This window comes from Larus michahellis, chromosome 1, assembly GCF_964199755.1.
Source record: "Larus michahellis chromosome 1, bLarMic1.1, whole genome shotgun sequence".
Classification (NCBI taxonomy): domain Eukaryota; kingdom Metazoa; phylum Chordata; class Aves; order Charadriiformes; family Laridae; genus Larus; species Larus michahellis.
In genome coordinates, this window is record NC_133896.1 from 17518590 (window position 1) to 17540902 (window position 22313).

General features: G+C 44.2%; 1 protein-coding gene across 1 annotated transcript in view; it reads right to left on the reverse strand.

Moving 5' to 3' along the window:
• Positions 1-22313, reverse strand: part of CELSR1 (cadherin EGF LAG seven-pass G-type receptor 1) — a 175054-nt gene that overhangs the window by 87914 nt on the left and 64827 nt on the right. Inside the window, exon 2 of the mRNA XM_074586485.1 lies at positions 14275-14913. Coding sequence (XP_074442586.1) covers positions 14275-14913 — 639 coding nt within the window. The remainder of the gene's footprint in view (positions 1-14274; positions 14914-22313) is intronic.

A 22313-nucleotide genomic window follows, 5' to 3' on the forward strand; every position in this document is an offset into this window, starting at 1 on the left:
GAAAACTCACAAATCAGATTTCCAAAAATCATGAGACTGGGCTAAATAAAGGTCATGAGAGCTTTAATCATGAGATGCTCCAAAATAATGAACATGGGAGGCTTTTGATCTTCTTTCATTTGCCTCTGAAGCTGCGGGTGGCATCTGCTGTCCCCAAGGCATGTGGTGGTCAAATTCCAGCCTGAAACACAGGACCGAAACAAGTTGCTCTGAGGGAACTCCCATTCCCACTCCCACCCCAACAGGAAGATGCGACTCGACCCTTCCCAGCTCTTCTTCCCACTGGGGTCCTTGGAGACAGCATCTGCACGCCAGCTGCTACGGGGTCCTCCAAGCTCCTGGGAGGAGAAGGACTACAATGAAAAACTCCCCATGCCAAACAGGCCAGGGGGAGGCCAGGACCCCATCCCACCTCCTGATCTTTTCCGCCTAGCAACCAAGCTAAATTGTATTTTAAAAAAGCAAGAGCAGGGAAAGGTCAGGTCTCTCAAGTTGCTTTGGGCTGTGCCCGCTGAGGCGCTGCACATGCAGAGAAGCCACTGAAATGGTACCCAGCCCATCAACAGCCCAAAATCAGGCCCAGGATCCTACACGCAGCACCAGCCTGAGCAAAGACGTTCCTCTCCTCCTCACCTCCTCCCCTTTCCTGGTCACACGACAAAGCAAAACTAAAGGCACCCTGCAGAGACGGGTGGATGGATGGATGCATGGATGATTTGGGATTTGGGGTTTTTTTTGTGTGTTTTTGCATTTAAATGAGAAGGAATAACTGGGAAAAAAAGAGAAACAATACTGAGGAGGATTAGTGATATTTGGGGCACATCTGTTGGAGAAATGAATTAGTCTGTGGATTCCAGAAAATTATGAGCATGTTCTCAAGATGATATACGCTCAATTCAAACGGTCACTGGACCTTGTCGTCCCGTGCGACTTCCAGCAGTGCTGGCAGGAACGGAGCACAGACAAAAGTTGTGACGGTACTGGCAAGAACAGGGCACAGACGAAAGTCGTGACTGAGTCTTTAATACCCGGCTTTCTTCCTCATATATTTGTTGAGGATTAAAAATTCTCAGTCATTAAGCTTCCACTCTGTCTACACCAGAGAGCTCGCCTTTCACCTTCCAGCAAGAAGGCCAGGAGTGGTGCGAGCACCAGAAGCGCTAACAACACTTACCACACGGAATGTGATTTTTTCCTGAGAGCACTCTGATGAGCAAGGAGCCAGACACTACAGCAAAAGAAGAGGTGCATGCAACGTGCCTGGCTTCTCCCCACTGCCTGCTCCCATGGCACCGGACACAATCGTGCCCTCACAAGGTGTCCTCTCCCTCTGCATTTGACCTCTAAGTTAAAGCTTTAGAGAACTTTTTAGGTTCCGACTCTCACCCAGGGCTATACTCAGCATAAATCTACACAAGAGAAAAAAGAAACGCACCAAAATTTCCAGTTTATTTTGAGTTCTGTGGCAGGTTTATACGTAAGACAATTTATCATAATGCAAATTATGATTTGGGGTAAGATATGGTGATGAAGCAGTGCCTTTCAAAAGCCTAAGCTTTATCTCTGGACGTATTTAGTAGGGAGAAAACATTACCGTAGATGTCAAAGATAAATCCCAAATTAGATTATGCCATTGTGTCTGCAATTTGCATTATGTCTTACTTGGAATATATCTCTTCCTAAAAATCCCACCTTAAAACCAATGAGAAACCTGGAGGTGTAAGAACAAAACACACGTCTGCATAACATACTTATATTCATTTACAGAGGGATATCCCTCCCTCCGTTTATTTTTAAGAGAAACAATCATTGTCTATCTTTACTATATATATATGGGATATTATTATTTTTTTCTCTGCTCTCTATGCCCCTTGATTCATCTCCAGGAGCGTTACTCAGGGGGCACAGGGAGGGAACCGAAGGTTGGAGCAGCCACGGTGTCCTGCAGGACACGTTCCCTTCGGGACAGCCCTTGCAGCCTGCTCCGTATTTGCATCCCCGCACACCTGCAGGCACTTCAGCATGGGAACCAGCCACCATGCCTGGTTCTCACCTCCTTCCGCCGGCAGAAGTGAGAAAGAAAAAGGGCACTCATAGGCTTGGCATGCCTCTGAGTGCCTCTGACTATTTCGTCACGCAAAGTTGCAATTTTTACCGGGCACCAAATGCCACCACTGGCACCGTTAATTCCCCAAGGCTGTTGTTCCGCAGGCCATTTTGGCCTCACACTGGGCTTTTCAAAATATATTACACTATTTACGTGAATGAGGAAAGCAAGCAAGGCATGGTGGCTGTGCCAGGGGCGTGTGTGCAGTAACATCTTTTATCAACAGGAACTCAGGAGCTGGAAAACCAGACGTGCTTCCAGGCACCAGCAGGCATCCCGCTCGCCTTCAGCCTGGTTTCCCTAAGCTGCTTTCCACAGAGGAGGACAGCAATGGGCTGCAGCTCCCAGTTCCCAAATTTGTAAGGAAGGGGAAAGCTCTAGCACTTATTTTTGAGCAAGGTAACATCTTGACGCCGCTGAAAAAGGGACCATACCTGCAAATAATTGACCTCAGAAAGAGAGGAAGAAAGAAAAGGGCTCAGGAATATGGGAAAAAGGTGGTCGGGGTCTCCCTTTCAATGGCAAACATACTATTTTCTTCAGAAAATCCGGCCCATATTCCACTAAGATCCCATTTAATTTTCTCCATGTAGCTATTACAGACTTGATGTTTTGGCTCAGAACAAGGGACAAAGCACAGAAGAAGCCATCTGCCCTGGGATTAACTGCCCAAGCAGCTAACACTGCATTAACTGCACAAGCAGCTAATGCTGCACATCTCTGTTAAAGGAAGACTCTTGAGAGCCTGCATTTTGCGTTCTCCAAACATTAGAAGTTTTCACAGGAAAATCTCACTCTCACATCTTCTGCATAATCTAACACAATGGTAAAAACGACGGCATTTAGAAATAGGCAGACCTCAAACCAAATCATGCTCCTCAACATCCTAGGTGGTCCCAGAAGCTCTGGTGGAAAGAAACATAATGGCCAATTAGTGAGAATAATTGAAGAGAAGCCATAAAATATTAATAAAGCAACTGAAAAACACGCTTAAAGTAAGTCTACTATTGTAGTTACATTTTAGGAAGCTGGGATTTCAGAGCTTTATATTTTCATTTTATAAGAGAAGTATTAGGCTAAAAGAAAGTTATACTTAAAAGTACTGTATAGTTGTTTTTACTGTGGATTGTATGAGTTCAAAGGTTTTGCTTGATGAAGTAGACAGAACCGGCAAAAATAATCTGATGCTCACCAAATTTCCACTGTTATACATTGAAGGCAAATTTTGAAAAAAACCCAAAAATTACCCTTTGCTTGTCAAATTAAAAGGATTAGGGTTAAAAAGATAATCCCATAATCTTATGTTTTGATAGTCTCAAAAATATTTCCTACACAGGTCAGTAAACATAAACTGAAAACAAAAAGCAACTTAATCTTAACGACTCTTGAAAAAGCCATTGTAATGTCTCATACAACTAACACAGAAAATCTCAAAATCAACGTATTTTTAAGTCTACAGAACAGGTAGAAATTTAAAAATTACATTTTAAAAAATTTTTCAATAGATTAATGAAAAATTAATCCAGCCAGCTTCCCCATTTTGAACTTAACTCTTGTTACAACAGTTTAGTAGATTAAAATTCAACCTTTTTGTAAAATATGGCTTCTTTTTAAAGTCACTTTACATGATTACTGTCTTGTTAAAGTTAATATACTTTACTGTGGCATCTATATTGCGTTAAGATATTAATACAAAGCACCCATCTTAATAATATTTCTTACAATATGCACATCAGTGTGCTGACCCCTTGAAACTGGGTGGCCCTACCTAACTAAAGTATGTTTTTTAATTATTACACTGGAAAATGCAGCATAACAGCTCTCACATGCTTAGCTGTGGAGAATTTGAGAGACAGCCTGAAGTAAAGTATCGTCATCTTGATTTTTAGAAACTGAAAACGGAGGCCGACTACTGCTGGGGAAGCTGCGATGGGGGGGGACACCGTACAGTGCAGGTCGCAGAACAAAACCTGCCCCAGGAGGAGCAGAGGCTGGGATGCAGGCACTCAACCATGATGCTCTAAACAAAAGAGCATTTGCAACAACAATGAAGTTGTGGTTCCCACCATGCTCCGCACAACTGTATTGCAGAACTGTAATTATCTTGATGTTCAAGGCCAAGTGCCCCAGTCTGGCGCTCAACTGTCGAAACTTTCCATCATCATAACACAAAGAACAGACACACAAGAAACTACTTTATACTTTTCTCCTCCATAGCGGGGGGGGTGGGGGGGTATCCTGATACCCTCGTCTCTGCACCCAACCCTCCTTCCTGCCGCTTTCCTGTTGTTTATCTACTGATGAAAATTAAAATGTCTAACTTAGGAATTATAAATATATACAGAAGCCAAACATGTTTTTCATAATTCAGTCTTACTGAACTGTAAAGGGCCTTCCCTGCTTTGTTTCCCATTTTCGTATTTACAGCCAGGTGAAAAGGAGCCCCGCTACCTTGCGCCTCAGAGGTTAGAGTTCTTTTTTGTTTTGGAAGATCTAAAATATTTCATTCCAGCCTTCCTGGAATTTCTTTTTTCAGCCTTCATCTATGAACTGCTGTGAACATTGTGAGGGGCTTTCCAGAACATGGGGCACATTGGAAAAAATACTATCTCACTATGATTTTATCTTCCCCACAAATAACTTAAAGGCAAGTTGTTGAGCTTTTTCTCCTCCTCTCTCTTCTCCTTTTTCCCTACCTGATTTGTTTTCAGTGAGAAAAACACCAACCAAGACACCTAGCCATTGGCAAAAAAAACCCACTTAAAGGGTAGTCTAATATACGGGCTATTTTGACACTTAGTAAGTGTATGTTTTGACGTATCAGAATGCATTTGTGTGGCTTACACGAAGTTTAAAACTTTACTCGGCTAACCTATCTGACATTAAAAAACATCTACGAGAAAAAAACCCCAAGTCTTACATTACACAAGGCTCACCTTGGCTAAATTAATAAAAACACAACTGTAAACTATGGCTACTGAGAAGCCGGCCGTTGTTTAATAAACTGCTATTTAAAATATTTTAATTAAAGCAAACCTCAGTGTGTATAGTTTCTTTCAGATCAATGTTCTGCAATGCATACATATGTTCACCATTACAATAGTGTGTGAGAATTTAGCTATGTCAGCGAGGAGGGGTTTTACACGTACCTATAAAATTATAATATCAAATAGCTCCACTTTGTGTAATTATGCTCCACCTTCCACCTTTTTTTTTTTTTTTTAAATTAGACCAGTGAAGATAAGCAAATTCCTTATAACACAGGTTTTCAAAAAGCCTGGGAGAATTGTGACTCTCATTTAGGTGTGGTAACAGAAACCCCATCAGTATAAAATCAGGAGTACAAGTCAAAAGCCTAAAACCTGCTGAAAACTGATGGAGCAAGATAATTCAAAAAAGAAATACAGGTACAACAGATTAAAGACAATAAAAAGAGAGATTTCACGTATGCTAGAACAAAGAGAATCCTAAATTCAGACTGGTCCGTTACTGACCGGAATGCCAGTAGGAAACCCAAGGTGCTCAACAGGTCTCTCTCCCCCATCAAACTCGACTAACCACTAAGGTCATACTCATAGGACCTTTTCTTGGCAAGAGGTGGGAAGGAGAGGTCAGGTGCCAGAGGCAGGTGGGTACCCACGCCAGGTTAGCAGTCTGCCTTGCTCACACAGACCCAGCTGCCTGACAGCAAACACGAGCTTAGCTTGGCCAGGCTTCAGGGCCAAATGTGCCATTTTCACATCAGGCATTTAACAAGATTTCACTTTAATGAAGGAGACTGAAGCCAATGGCAGGGGGGTTGGACTAGATTATCTCTAAAGGTCCCTTCCAACCCAAACCATCCTATGATCCTGTGATTACACCTGGCCATTAGGGCTCAATATTAAACACCTACACGGTGGAAGAGCTGGGGCAGCACTTGTTCAACAGCAGCAAAACCGTCATGCCGCAGTGTGTGCTCGCGGCCTCTCATCTCTGCAGGCTCCTCGACTTCATTCCGTGCAGCCCACAATTAAGAACGTACCTTCTCCCCATATTGTACCATAATCATAGGATCACAGAATGGTTGGTGTTGGAAGGGACCTTAAAGATCACCTAGTTCCAACCCCCCTGCCATGGGCAGGGACACCTCCCACTAGACCAGGCTGCTCAAAGCCCCATCCAGCCTGGCCTTGAACACTTCCAGGGATGGGGCATCGACACCGTTACCCCTCGTCCTATCACTGCACTCCCTGATAAAGAGTCCCTCCCCATCTCTCCTGTAAGCCCCCTTTAGGCACTGGTAGCCTGCTATAAGTTCTCCCCAGAGCCTTCTAACAGACATCAATGGCATTAACAGCAAGTAGGTGTAAAAATGTAAGAATGGAACCATCCTCAAGCAGGTCGGTTTGGACACAGGCCCTTTGGACACTGATTTTTAGCTACGTGCTACTTGAAATTATCAACAATGGCAGAGAAAGTGTAAAATCATCAGTGATAAATTCTGCAGGGGACAAATGAAGGGAGCAAGTAAATGGAGAGAAGAACAGGCCAGCCACACAGCCGTCTCAAGGAGAAGACAAGCTGTAATTAGTCAGGGGGATTTTGTAGACCCTGAACTGTTTGGAAGAGCTAAATTCATAAGTATATTGGAGATGAATTGCTAAGGTAGCTTCTGAGGCCGGGGTAAGTGATTACATCGGTGTGTGATCTGCTGCTTGCTTTTACAAAGCACCCATCACACCTCCACTGCGGGAGCGCCTGGTAAGAACAGAAGTCTTGTCAAACCGTTCTAAAACTAATTAAAAAGAAGAAACACAACATTAAGTCTGTAGCTAGGTTTCCACATGACAGCAAAGGGCTTTGATCAGCGCAAGTATTTCCACGGGCGAGGAGGATAAGACGCGAGGCTCCAGAAGAGGCACTTGCAGCAGTTCAGCTGAATCAAAGATCATCCCACGTGCAGCATCCCGGGACGGGGGACAAGGGAGGGTTCATATATGATTGGGAAAACTTTCGAACTTTAAACAGTAGCCAGTTTATGTGCATCAGGATGAGGGTAATGCGATAAAACTCTTTGCTTGGGTTTAGGAAAAGGCATAGCAGATTGACGTGAAGGCTGCAGGCCATTTACACCATTTGAGAACTACACTGTCAACAAATACACCACAGTAATCCAACTAGAAAAGGCTTTTCACATCCTGACAAGTGAGCATAGGTTGAAGATTAGCTGAAGAACATATCCTCCAGATAAAAATCCACCTATAGAAGTGGCAGACCTCTGTGACTCCTGTGAATCTGATATAAACTCCAGATTTTCAATGTTCACCTCCTGTGTTTTAGTGACATGGACAGAAATACAGTCAACAGAAATATGACAATATTTAAAAGTTTCAGCTTTTGCCTGTAATATATGAAAGTGTAATTTTACTCTGCTGTTGTTATTTCAGCTATCTGCGGAGGCAAGCAGTCGTGCAGTCATGCCATCCGGTCCAACCTAGCACCACTTGAGTCCAGCCATAAGGTTGTGGCGTGCTGGCCCCATCCCTGCACGCATTAACAGTGAGCCTTGCTGCAAAAACAGGCAAGGACCCATTTTAACATGCACAATAAATCTCTGAGTTAAACACAGTGGGCACAAAGGCTTCTGCTGAGAGTCTGTGTCAGGAAAGAAATGTTCTTCCTGGGGATCTCACCCAAGTTTCTAGCCATGGCTGCCCAGGAATGGCCCAGAGGAGCTGCCACAGCTGCTCCGAACTTTGCCACTGACTGCTTTTATGTGACCTGGAAGAGATGAAGATACTGTGCCACAGCTTCCCATCCCTTTGGTGAGGGGGACAGCACCTTCTTGCTCAAAGGCATGTCCCACAGGCTTCCTTTGCTGTTGGTAACTTTTGCAGAGTCTACAGTGATCCTTAAATGAAAAGTGTTTTGGACAGGTACAGCATGTAATGATCTGAAGGCGTCGTGCTCTGACAATACGTATACACTCAAAAGCAATGATTCTGCTTGGTAATACCTCTTAATTTGAATACCCAAAACTAATACTTATTTTCAGGAATCCATGACACAAAATGGACATTGTGCTAAAAGAAGAGAAAGGAAAGCAAATATCACAGCTGACTGCTGTGCTCTTCAAATGCAGCATACACTGCCCAAGCGTCAATGGAAGACTTATTATCCATGGCTAATTGCAAAGAATAGGTTGTATGGGTTCCTTATATGCTTAGATATTAAGTCAGCTCATGAGACGACATCTGGGGTTCATTGCTCCTTGGCATGGGTAAATGCAATGGTCAGATGGGGAAACTTCAAAGCACTAAGAGTAAGATTTATGAGACGGTATGTCTCATAGCACATAGCTGAGTGGTGAAGACCATAAAAAGAGAAAAAGATAGGCTTTTGCACCAGTCATGCTCTGAAAAATGTTTGGAGGAGTTAAGCTCTGCTTCTGGACCATCCACTGCGCTGCGTACAGAGTCCTCACCAGCTGCCCAAGTGCTGCGAGCTGCTGGGTCTTGGAAGGGGCCACGGGCTGTGAGGAAACAGAAGTACCCGACTGTAACCGACTGCTGCCAACTGCAGGGACACAGCTTGCCACGTCTACACCCACGGAGACGTCTGCTTATTCAATAAAGGCAGAAGAGGGCTTTTCTCTCAAAAATTTCATGCTGATGAGACAGAGAAAGTTGAAGATTGACGGAGAAGACTCTGATGGGACATCTGTGCAGGGAACAAAATTGAGGAGTACTAATCGTAAAGAAGGATCTTGTAAGCCTACACTCATTTCTCTCTCCATCAGAGTGAAAAAGTTCTCTCAGCTGCAGAGAGCGACAGGTCCACAGCAATCAAAAGGAAATTGTGTTGCAGTTATGAAGACCAAGTTTCAGTACAAACACCAACCACAACGGCATGGATAGCACTGCTGAAAATGGACAATTTCTATACCTCCAACGTTATACAGACCTTCACCGGGGTGCGACCGCCCTACAGAAGCTTTCTCACAGTGTTGCCATATGGAAACTGTAAGGAAAGGCAACCAGGTATCCTCCTCCGAGAAACATCGACAGTTATGAAAAGGCTGATAGTCAGCACTCTTCCTCAACTTTTCCTGCATCCCAAATCAGCAGAAAAACTGTTAAAGACTTTTTGGAAATGGGACAATCTACAGCCCTTAAATTCTGAAAACAGTGCAAATCAACCAGCACCCTAATAACTGCAATTACATTTAAACCCCTCAAAACAAATATACTATTTTTCACAGTATTAGACCTTGCGTAGGCTGTTTTCATCTCTTTATGATACAAATGCATCTGGAATCCAGTAGCATAACTTTGTAGACCTGGACTAAGGGACATAGTTAAGGCAGCAACGATACAAAACATTTTAGCACCTTCACTGCGTTGCCTTAACAAATGAATAACATTTGAATTAGGTATCACAAAGAGATGATCCATGAAGCTGACCTATACCATCGATAACGTCCCTACTTTTACGGGAGTGTTTGGGAACCACAGAATTTCTTATTTGGTGTTTTGTGGCAAAGACAAACTTGGTCACAGCTGTTTGAAAGTGCTGGCAAAGCCCCACGACCCTGTGAGGATAATCTTTGCTCAGCCTTGCCGTCACAAAACCATGGCCTTTCATAAGCTAAACAAGGAGTTAAAGACGCAGCGAGAAACCTGAAGGAATCAAATTAAGGTTTGCTGTACAGGATTTGGCTGTTACACGCCTGTGATCCCACCGCTCCAGCAGAACTGCAGAAGCGTAACCCAGAGTGGAATTTCAGACCCTCTTGCCCAAGATAAAACACTCATTACGGCTACCCTGGCTGCCAGATTTCTCTACTTGGAAGTTGAAATTCTCCCAAATAAATCTCTCTGGCCTTAAAAATGAGAATCTGGTATCAGACTGGACAAGTAAATTACTATCTGAAGAATGGATATAAGTAAAGATAACAAGAGAAGCAAATCTTCACATTTACTTTTACGTGTTGTTTGCAAGAGCCAAACGCTGAGAACTTACTAAACAATATGAATAGGGACCTCTGGCACAACGCTGCGACAACAGCTATAATTACCTTCTCCTGACACAAAGTCAGAATTCATGGTGGCCAAGTTAGATGTCATGATTCCTCATGTCAATATGGTATCACAAAAATAAATTAGGAGGAAAAAAGTGTAACACGCAAAAGATCTCTAATTGCTGTATTTGATTACTGGAAGATTTACAACCACTTAAGATTTCTCCGCTCTCTGAAGTGAAATCCAAGGAGCGATGCAGAGGATATGGGAAATTCTCTGACGATCTGTTTCCCTAGAAATTGCTCCTTGCTAGGGGTTAGGTAGCAAAGGAGGCAGAGAGAATGCCCTGTGCTAAGGAGAACTGTGGGAACATTACATCTCTCCTTATTTCAGGGGTTGGGTTTTCTTTTTTCCCCTTGGAGTGCTTTTGTTCTGTGCAAATTATATCTTACTTTTTGGGAGCATGACTGCAGAGGCGAACGGTCGCCGTGGCTGTTAAACAGAAGAGACCACAGGCATCAAAGTGCGGCGAGAGCTGTGGGAGGACCCAGGGATGTCAGGAGGCTCCTGCTCTTGGCAGGGCAGGAATCGTGGGAATTCACACCCAAAAAGGTGGAGACATGGCCACAGCGATATGTCCTACAGGAGGGCCCAGGACTGGGCTGGAAGTACAGCTCATTCAGGAACCGCTGTGGCAACCATGCCTCCAAAAACAGCGCGGGTGAGACGATGCATTTGCCCTTCATGGTTTTGCCCCTGGGGGGCACAGATAACTCTACCTCTGTCCAAGCCTTCACCTGGAGTTCATCTCAAGCTGCTTCTGCAGCGCTCGAAAGGTTCATGAAATACAGCTGGAAAAATCACACAGGCTTTCCACAGTGTTCAAGTTCATTAAATTTGTTTGCTTAACTTAAATGACATCCTTTAACCCTTCAGCCATGCACATAGCTCCCTGCCATCAATGGCACGACTGTTAGTGTGTACATTGTTCGCTTCTCTACGCTAGTTCGTATATAAAGAAAAGAGGTTAAAGGGGTCGCTATTCTGAAAAAAACATGATTAAAAATATATGCCCTTCTTCACTCACCTCCTTACATCACAGGAAGTGAAGCTAATTCCAAATCACCCCAAACTAGCCAGTAATCGGGTTTCAGAAATATCTTGTAGAAGCTCAGTTTACCTTGGTGCCCGTAACAGAAGACTCCTGAAGACAGAGAAACTTTCATCATGTATAAATGACTAACAATTACATCAAAACAAATGGAGGGCTTCAAAGCAGGGTGGAAAAATGGGGGGAAATTCCATCCGATGAAGATAGGACATAATTATCTTCTACAGGAAATAAACGCTATATTTTTAACAGGTGACCAGTCGGACAGATTCAGTACAGGGTTATGATTGTGTAGTGATTTCTCATCGAGTCGCAGCATATCTCCCCAGACAGATGACAGGTTTTAGCATTTTCTTCTCGTTATTTTTCTACGTAGGGTCTTAATTGGGAATTGGAAACATGAGAGCTCCCAGAGCAGGCTGCATTTCATTGACTATTACCATTCGTATTTCATTTTTTACAATTAATTCCAAGATTCCTAAGTACCTCATACTGGTATGTTACTACGCTGAGTTAATACCATGGTAACATTTCAAACTCTCCCAACTTTCAGCCCTAGCAATTCTCTGCTCATTCTGATTTACGATCGCTGCATTCCGTGAGCCAATACACACTGCTGCTATTGAAACCAACCTATGCTGTTTACATATTAAATAGATATAAAATATGGATTGTTGTAAACAATAAATATTTACATACAAGCAGAAAACACAGTATTATGATTAATAGATATAAACTGAACTTGCAAATGGATATGAGTGTATTTAAAGAAAGGACAAAAATCATAGGTAAAATAACAGCCCTTAAAGGAGACTGGGACAAGATTCAACAATGCATCTTCATAAAATATTCCTGGTAATAGATTACTCGTTGATAGCATTTTCCACCGCATTCTGCAAAGGGGATGAAAATCAACCAACTAATGACCACCATATGTGGGTGTGTCAGGTTTGACGGAAAAACCACTGTCGTGCAACATGGAGCCTAAAGGCACTAATGTAACGTAAACCAACCACAGAGTAGACAAGAAATTTCTGCTGCATTCGTTCAGCAATAAACCAGAAATATTCAACAATATTTGTATCAATCTACAGGATAAGGGATTCCAGAGCCCTTTTGATCATCGTTGGGTGTGTTTTCCCCTGGCCAACCTGACTGCAATCATGACCCAAACTGCCCTTCCAAAGAACAGTGTTTCACTGAAGTTCAGTTAACTCTGAAACCTAAAGATGGCAAAGCTATAAGCAGTGCTCTCCTCTTAACTTCTGATCGCTTTAATATCCTGGCAGCTGGACAGTTAATTTTTAACTCAACAACTATGCACAGAAAATACCATTACAGATCAAGTCTTTCTTTGCGTATGAATAACATAGTGCCTCTCCTCTAAATATGTACCGTGTCTGTTCTGACTACAGCGTTAATTATTAAATATGTCCATCAATTATTAAGATATGATTATTCTCTTTCATTTTTGAAGTATATTTAGCCTTTTTTTCTGAAGACTTCTGGCAAGAGACCCACAAAATGTGATGTAGGAATGCATGTCATTCCAAAACTGAAGATATGGATGAATTAGCCCTATTTATATGCATATCTTTCTTTAACGAAACTTGCAATTTCTAACCATTCCTATTTACAGTATAATAGTAGATAAACACATTAAATGAAACCAACCGGTCATAAAATCTGTTTTGTGATTCCCAATGCCACACGTATTTTGCATTAGCTGTACGCAATGGATAACGGACTTTATAATGTATTTCACTGTGGAAGTCATTCATGAGAAGCCTGGCAGGAAAATCACTCCTGAACAAAGACCAAATACCCCAACCATCCCACGGCTCTATTCAGGGCTTCACCGGTCAGGCAAAAAGTTGTCTGTATCTCCTGAGGAAGGTCCTGCTGCCCTAAGCCCTGCTCTGATCTCGGGGAGCATCTTCTGCTCCCCTTGCTGGGGAAAGCCCAGTTCACCTGCTGCTGCCATGTCCCAGCTCACCAACTCCTGGCTCCTTCCACCATCTCGTTTTTAATTACAGCCCTGAAGCCAAAAGCCACAGAAAGTGAAGGAAAACCCTTCCACCTAGAGGGCTGGATCCAGCCCAGTAGACATACACATCATCTAGATTTTTTTTACATGGAGACTTAAATAATTTATGTTTTCAATTTTTTATAACTTCAGCAGCGAGAGGCAGCATTGGGAACAGCCCCTTCTGCTTCACCCCTCGTTTGCAGGGGTCACAGCAGACATTGCTGAGCCGTCAGCATAAATTACAGCCAGCAGCACGTCAGTGCAGAACGCTTAAATGCGTGTGCAATTTCAAATACATAAATAATCCCACTGACTTTACTGAAGCACCAGAAAACATTCAGTTAATATTTTTTCATAACTTCTCAGGAGTATTTGAGAAGCAGCACTTTGATCTTTATTAGCTGTCAAGTCCATGATGAGGCAAAGTACGTTCCTCAGCAGGCTGCTGGAGACAGGCCTGGAAGCAGCTACGTCCTTCTGGAGTTTGGACATTTACAAACTGTAGCTAGCTTGCAGTACTTCCCATAAATGTGTGCTAATGCAGTTTCTTGGGACCATGATCCATCCTCATGCTCTGTGCTTGTTGACAACCAACGGCTGACGACCTTCTACCGAGGCTACACACTCCCACTATACCCTGGTAGGAGGGGACTGCTAAGGGGCCAGGAAGGCTCCTTGAACCACGAACCAGGGGATGCATCCCACCTTTTTCCTTCCAGACAGAAGAAACACATTTGTATAAGGCATTTTGAGCAGAAACTCACACAAAGCAAATTGCTTCAGCAGCTGTTGGGCCCCCTGCATGACCTGGAGCAAGGCATGGTTTCTACCACCATGCATGCAGAGATACGGGACTTACCCTAAGTGATGTGTGACACTCACAAGCCTTCTCCCGACCAGAAGGCAGCGCCAGGAGTTTTTCTCCCTTTGACTAAGAATGTCAGCAATTTCAGCTTGACGCAGAGCTGGCCTGGTTGATGGTCTAACATATAAATCATGGGTCAAAGATAAGATAAACACATACCAGTGTAGTCCTCGTAGCATTCACAAGTGTAGCCCCCTTCTCGGCTCCGGCACAGCCCGTTGCTCCCACAGGGGTTGGAGTAGCAGAGGTCAATCTCCGTCTCGCAGTAGTCGCCCGTGAAGCCTGGGGGGCATCGGCACCGCAGCCCATTGATGGGGTGGATGGGGCGGAACAGGACGGTGTTGGAGCTGATGAACGGGGCCGAGCTGTCGAACTTCAGGACGGAGACACACTTCATGTAGTTCTCACAGGGCTCGCGCAAGCAGATGTTGTCGTCGAAGGGCAGCACCCTCTGCGTGGAAATCATGGTCAGCAGGGTCCTGTTGAGGTAGATCTGCTCCTGCAGGTCCTCGGAGGGGAAAAACTTGTTTCGAATGCCACCCGGGAGCAAAGCCGAGAAGGTCACGTTCAGGATATTGGAGCTGACGTCTGTGTCATTTTGGATGTTGAAAACGAAGATGCCATCCTTGGCGGTGGAGAGGACTGTTGCCACCCCCTCCACGAACAGGGACAGGAGGGGAGAAAGGAACCTCTCCTGGGACATGTTCTCCAGCCGCACCGTGATACTGTTGGTGAGCATGTCGTCCGTGATGATGGTGACGCGCAGGGTGCAGACTGCCGTGACACTATGGACACCATCTGAAGGGAGGAGAGAAAGATAACAGCGATGTCAGAGAGAAGGCTTCAACCTACGGACGAGGAGGCTTCTGCAGTCTCCTGGAAATAAAACAGACCTGCGAGACATTTCGGGGCACCGGGATGAGAGAGGGAAATGTATCCACCTTCCACAGTGATTACCAATGCCTTTACTCAGGAAAACAAAACAAAATCTCGTAAGGACTGTAACACAAAGGACCAGGGACATCTCAAGGAGTCCAGAATACCTGGAGAACGACCCAGGCAAATGATTGGCAAGACCCAACGAGCAAATGGACAGCCGGAGAGCCCCAGGACAGCCAAGGGGAAGCCAAGGGGAAGGGGCCTCTCCTGATAGCAACTGAATGGATCTTCATACAAGTCGCTCACTGCTAGCCTACAACCAGTGCTGGGAAGCTGTCGCTTTTCACAGCACAACAGCAAAATTATCTTCTCCCGGCGCGGTCTCAGGCTTAAGGAGCCAGAACAGACAGAGACTTGTTACCACAGCTGTAGAGAAAAGTCACCTAAGGAAACAAGTCTTCACATCTGAACACCTGAACTTCTTTCATTCCTCACACCTAACTTCTTCAAAATACTTTTATGAAAATAAGAAAAAAAATTCAAATAAAATATGTCTGTAACCAAAAAGTAGACATTTAAAAACTATTCCATTTATCCTTCCTTTAAAGCTTTTCTGCTGTTTCTGTGGATGTTTTGCAATAAAACCTGTAAATCTATAAATATAGCACTAGAACCTAACACTGGACTGAGAGATGCCACTGTAAAATCTCAGTACACCCTGAGGCTTACAGTAGTGCTGTGAATGTACGAACTCTAGAGCATTCTATCACTATGAAACATAATTATGACACAGTGAGTGCTATAATTAATCCAAATTTGATGCGAGCATGGAACGGGAAGTTGCATCATCACTGAAACCAAACCACTTAGTTTTACACTGTCTCCGTGCTAACATTAAGGGCTCATTAAGAAAATGCAGACTGCATTACAGAAAACGTGTCTAGAATTCCAGGATCACCTAGAAATGCCAGGAGAGATCAAAACTGGCTTCTGATAGGAAATGTTCCTTCTCAAAGATCTCATATGGTAAATAAACAACCAGAAGTGGTTGTGTCTCTCATGAGAGAGATGGACTAGTTTGAGTGGCCAATATCAGGCCCACAGGGGAATTAAGAACTGAATCAAGTTACCCTAGGTCCCAGCTCAGTGCCATAGTCTTGGCTCAAAGTATCCCAGAAATAATCACTTCACAAGTGACCTGCTACTACATTTATTTCAATTAAACCATAAGATATATTCAGAAATGGTTTTTGGATCCCATCAATGTAAAATTGCAGCAGAAACTGCATTTGAATCAATCTAAACCCCAGGTGAGAACAAAATTCTAATAGATGGATTGCTAAAGATCATTTTCCGACACTTTATTATCTCAAACTGTAAGTTTATGACCCGTGATGGGCTCTTATAAAAGGTCTGTCAAGAACAGAAGAATCAGAACGGCTCCTTTCCTATTCACTGTCACCACTACACCTCAAGTGCTCTTTTGTTTTAAAAATACATGTATTGTTGGAAGGTTTTTCCTCCAATAGTACAGTAGCAATATAGTAAATTATGGCAGCATAATTAACCAAATGGCTTTTGACTCCCTCCTCCGGATCCGGTTGCCTGTAAAAGCTCAGCTGTTGACTTTTTTCAACACTGAAGCAGCTTTTAGGCAAACAGAAAAATCTTTTCTCCTGTGTGCTACTTTACTACTGCCTCGCCAAAACCAAACAGTCAGAAGAGGTCATTGTTCAGGTTGATCTGTTTGACGTGCTCCTCACAGCAGCTGATGTGACAGCTTTCCCTTTCTCCCAAGCCTGCAGAAATCTTTCTCTCCTCTTCCTCAGACTCTAGAACCACGCGGTTTCAGCCTCCATCAAGACCCAAAGCAACCTTGGAAAATGATCAGTAGCCAAAATCCTCACTTCAGCCTCCTCCTCCTGTGTAGCCTGTGGATTTCTGGCCAACGGACAATAGAGGATGCACCATATTTTCATAAATGACATCCTCAGACTAGTCTACCCACTTCTGTCAACTGGAGGGCTCACTCCCCTGAAAGGCCAGAAGCAGAACAAACTATTCACTTTTTTTTTTCCTACAGCAATTGACATTTGCCTGCCCGTCCCATAGGGTGCCTGAACTACTTTGCTATTTGTTGCACAATATGCTACAGAAGTTCTCTCATACCAGCGAGAACGCTGGACAATGGGTCCTTTTCTTAAGCAAACACTATGATCTATAGCCCGTGGTATGTATAGTAAGAAGACAAAATACGATCCACTGTCTGACAACGCACTAGAGTCTACAAACTGTCATAATCAATATCAACTGTCACAATATGCAAGAGCTTCCCAGCATTCACAACAGCTATTCTGACACAGTTAATAAATCACTGGAGAAAGCCCGGTGTCAGATACCACACAGCCTCCTTGTTCCGCAGGCAGCACAAAAGAAAACCGGGCACAGACGTATAGCTGCAAAATGAAGTTGTGTTTTAAAAGCCAGTTCGGCTTTGTGCGGCCCTGCTGCAGAGCATTAAAATAAAAAGAGAGTAAAAAGGAGCTGAGCATGTGTCCTATAGGCAACAAAAGCGCGGCAGGGCTATACAGCCTGCCGGACAAGCGCCTCTTTCATATCACCAGCGAGTCTGAGAGCAGCATCACGGGATCCGATCATCTATTCATTCAGAAATTCGGGGAAAGTTGAAACAATCTGTGGTTTTATGGGACCAAATTAGTATCTATTCTACTTTCAGCAGACAACATTCGCTTTGAGGGCTGGAACAGGCGCAGTAAAGAAAGCGGAAATTTTGTCCTCATCTTTATGGGAATTGAATTAAGCCGTGAATACATGCTATTATATGTATTTTGAGATTCACAGGTGAAATACTCCATGGAAGTTTCAAATGTTTCCTGCCAGAAAGGTGAGAAAAATAATATTAGGAAGTACTATTTTATGGAGCAGTAATACTTTATGTCTTTTCACTGTCTGACATGCCTACCACGTGCAGCTATCTGATACACACACACACCACCCACCTGTTGTTCTGCTAAAAAGGCTCTAACAACCTGAGTTTTCAAAGGTCTTATGACACAGCTATAAAGTGTCCCTATCGTGTTTTGGCAGATGCAAGACGGCTTCAGTCAGGGGTGTGAAGCACCCTTCAAGTGACGCCACACGGGAGGAACTCCGGCTACACTTTACTCTTTGGAGCAGACCTTCGCACAGATGAATACAGACACACATGCAGGGCTTAGCTGTCACCAGTTCTCACAGCCGTCATCTGCTTGGCTTCAGCAAACTGGCTGCATGCAGGAGTCTTCCTGATGGAGCTCTAAAAACACGAGCCATGCTGGCAGAAGGGACATATAGACATCCTGCTAAGAGGGGCTTGGGCAGACAGCCTGGATTGGAGCAGCCCAAGCACCTGAGAAAAGGGAAATGCAGGACGGACCAAGGAGGAAGACAGGATTCAGTCCTTCCTTTTGCAGGGTTGGCTCCTAAAACCCTTGTACCAATGGCTTTTGTCACTCTGTCCTCAAGTTTCTCTTCCGTAAAGTGGGGATAATGGCACCTACATGCACATTGTGGAGTAGTGGGTGCAGATGCTGAAATGCGGAGATACTGGGGTAATGAAGGCAGCATAAATATCCTAAACAAATCATAAAAGGTTCTTTCAAAAGCTGTTACAGCCACGTTTATCAAAAACAAGGTGGGAAGATTAAAATAAAAGACTCTTAGCGACTAACATGTCAGTGAATGGACAAAGAGGATTCCGGATGGATGGGTGGCCGCACAGGAGAAGAGGTGTTCATTACAAACACAGTCCCTACACACTGAATTTATATCCTGGTGATATTATTTTATGTACGCTTTCTACAAGAGAAATCTCCAGAAGGTGGAAATCAAAGCAGACTGCTGTCTTTTGTGTCACTGTCGTTACTTGAATAGGCTCCTTAAAAACATAACTACCCATCTTCATCCTCCATCAAACTAATGAGAAGATTCAATAGCAATCACATACCCTGATGCATTACAAAGAAAAAAGAAGACAGTAAGGATGACAAAAGCTTGAATCTCTCTAAAATACACTAGTAACAAAGAATTGATGAAATAGTCATTGCTTCATGCTTATTCTTATTTTGTGACAAACCAAATCAAATTCGAGACTCTAATCTCAGCTTTCCGTCTTCTGGCAGTCCATAAACCAAAGAATTTTATTATCTAGAAATGTAAACACAGCAAAGTTTAACTGAAATGCACATTTGGCAACAGCAGTACCTGGCCACAAAGGATCTTTTTGTTTGCTTTTTAAGTTGGCAGAAATAAAATAATTAACAAATTTTTTTTGGTTTATTATATACAAAGGTCTTAGGGCTGCATATCAAAGATGAATATTTTATATAAATACTTTAGCATCAGAGCTTTCTTTCTTAGATAGCCCAACCCGCGTCTATTCTAATTTTGCTTTATAATGCATCTGGAAGTAACCGGTATCAGTTTCCGACAGCCACGCAAACTCCTTGGCTAGCAAAACGTAGAGTAAGGACACTCCATAGGTTCAAAGAACCTCTTGCTCTGCCCAGCTCATTAGAAGCAGGCATGCCCATGGGTAGCAAACATCACTTGGTAACATGCCTTTGAATGATCAAACCTCCATCCCCCATTGCTTCCAGGCGTGTCTTTACATACGGGAGTTAATACACACCTAGTCCAGTGCTAAGCCTTGATTTAATGATGAGGATGCCATATTTTTAGCGTCCTCTCCACTGCTTGGGTGGCAATAGCACGTAAGTAGCACCAGCTCATAGCATTAGAGACCTCAGGCAATACTCGACTGCTTGAGCAGAGCTGGAACCCAAACCACGCTGCCCGCTGAGCAAACAGCAGTAAAAAACCGGCAGACGTCCATAAAAGTGAGATGCACAGTCCTGCGCTAAGCTTCAGCTTGCCTCAGAAAGTCTGAAAGCCTTGCAGGGCCGAGTCCCTTCCTTGCATTGTGCTTCCACCACCATGGAAACAGATTTAAAATGTATGAAATACCACTGTACTAATATCACCCCTTCCAAACCACTGCTCTAGGCACTACAAAGCTTCACTTCTGTGAGTAGAAATGAGAAGTCTACGAGCATCCATAAGAAAACTCTTTAAAATACTTTCTACATTATGGAAAAGTTCAGGGGCTTATAGCACAGAGAAAATATCCTGAGAGAAAGTAAGCTGCACAGGAAATGGCGGGTGGGAACCCAGGTAAGATGCTTTGCCAAACAGCAGAAAACATTACCAGAAAGGAAAATGAAAACAGGCATAACTGTGAATTTACAGAGACCCTACCCCGGGGTCTTCCCAGTTAGCGAGCAGCCTCACTGGAGAAGTGTTTCAGGACAGAAACTGTGCAGGTGACCCCATTTTGAGGTGCCTTCAGGGCACCTTGGCAAAGGACGTGGGGGCTGGTGTTGGCCTTGGATCTCTGAAAGGCCAGAGCGATGGGCAGCGGCGAATGTCCGACAGGCATCCCTAAGTAGTTCCTGGTTTTTGGTAGGAACAGATGAAAGTATGAATTTCTCTTCTGCTAGAGAAAAGCGACACTAAATGGTGCAATAACAGAAAAGTAATGTCCTTGGGATATACACCTCCTTCTGGAAAAAAATAAATGTATTCTGTATAATGCTCTGTAATTTCTTAGACAGGCACTAATGGATTCTGTCAGAGTCTCCCTCTCATTGGGATCGAAAAAGCTGCTGATGAGCAATTCCTTCTGTGTATCAAGTCGGATGCAATGACACAGAAATGATTCTCCCTGGCCACATGAAGCATACGTCATTGCTTTTGTCCCTTCGTTTCAGACTGCCAGTCTCAGCTTCGCACATTTAGGAGCACCAACTGCCAACACAAGTTGTGAGCTTTGGAAAGGATATATAAAAATAATTATCTATTATTCACACAGTGCCAAAGGCTCACATTGGAATCACTACTCTGAAGAACGTTGAAGCCCAGGCCTGCTCCAAATTCCATTACCTCAACAGGAAGATTCTCATTGACTTCAGCGGGCTTCAGTCCCGGCCAAAATTGGGCCTAGAGCCTAATTCCCTGAGTCCCTGCCCGGGCACTCATGCAGAGCTTCATTCCCGACCCAGCAGCCCCAAACAAGAGCAATTGTCTGCCCGGGAAAAGGATCGGAGTTGAAAATCAAGATGGGAAGAGCAGAAAGCAAAGGACGAGGGATGAGCAGGGCAAGCACGCAGACAGTAGAAGCACGGAACATGGAATGCACAGCACGAGTTGCAAAGGTTTTCCTAAAATCAGGTGTCTGAATCCACACCTCAACATCTCTAAATTTGCAGGAAGGACAAGCAGCTGCAGCCCCCCTTCTGCAGATGCTCTGTTTTGAAAACCCTGGCCAGTGTTGCCCAGCATCCTTTGGGAAAAAAGAGGGTTTGGAAGGGCCACCGGCAGGAGGAAGAGAAAGATGTGTTACTTGGTGCTATGGGGGGATTTTAGATGACAGGGCGAGGTAAAACAGAACGTGGCTGAGCCGCAAGGGGTACACGAGCACACCAGCTATGGGGGTTCAGTCCTGCCTGAGCTACATGGGAGGGGAGTGTCCTGGGGAAAACACCTCTTGTGGGGGAAAAGAAGGTACCTGGGATTAAACAGTCCAAGGCTGGAAGCTTGTCAGAGGACAGGCAATGGTCCACGCTGCCACAGAGTGAGTACCAGCGACAAGCTCTCCCCAAACCAGTGTTAACCACAGTGCCTCCAGCACCATCCCGCTGCCACCGTGGCAGCTCAGAGCACCCGAGGGGTCTGCCCCGGCCCACCCAGGACACAGGGTACCCACCTGGGTTGTGGCGGTGCCAGCCTGTGCCCTGCCACTGCACTGCCCTGTGATCGCCTCAGCCACAGCCGTGCTTGGGAAGTGATGTCGGGGTCAGTGCAAGCAAAGGATCCCGACAAAGTGTCCAGACGCTTCCAGGCAAAGCCACCTCTTAATGCTCACAGGCTGCAGACACTCTTAAAAACACTCCAAGTTAAACTTTCATGTACTTCTTTTTGCAAGATGAGTCACCTCTTCATCCTGACTGAGATGGATATCTGGGATGCCCGGGGAGGGTGGGCAGTGGGGACTTGGGGCTTGCGACGTTCCCTTGGCAGCAGCCATAGCAGTACCAGCTAAATCAGACAGCTAAAAAAAACCCCAACCTGTGGGAGGAGAAGCCGTGCATAAAGCAACTGTGAATTCCTGATGTGTGTAAAGAGAAAAAAAACAGACTAATTTTGGCATCATTATCGTTAATGTAGCCTGTGCTGTTCAGGATTATTTACTTTGTACACAA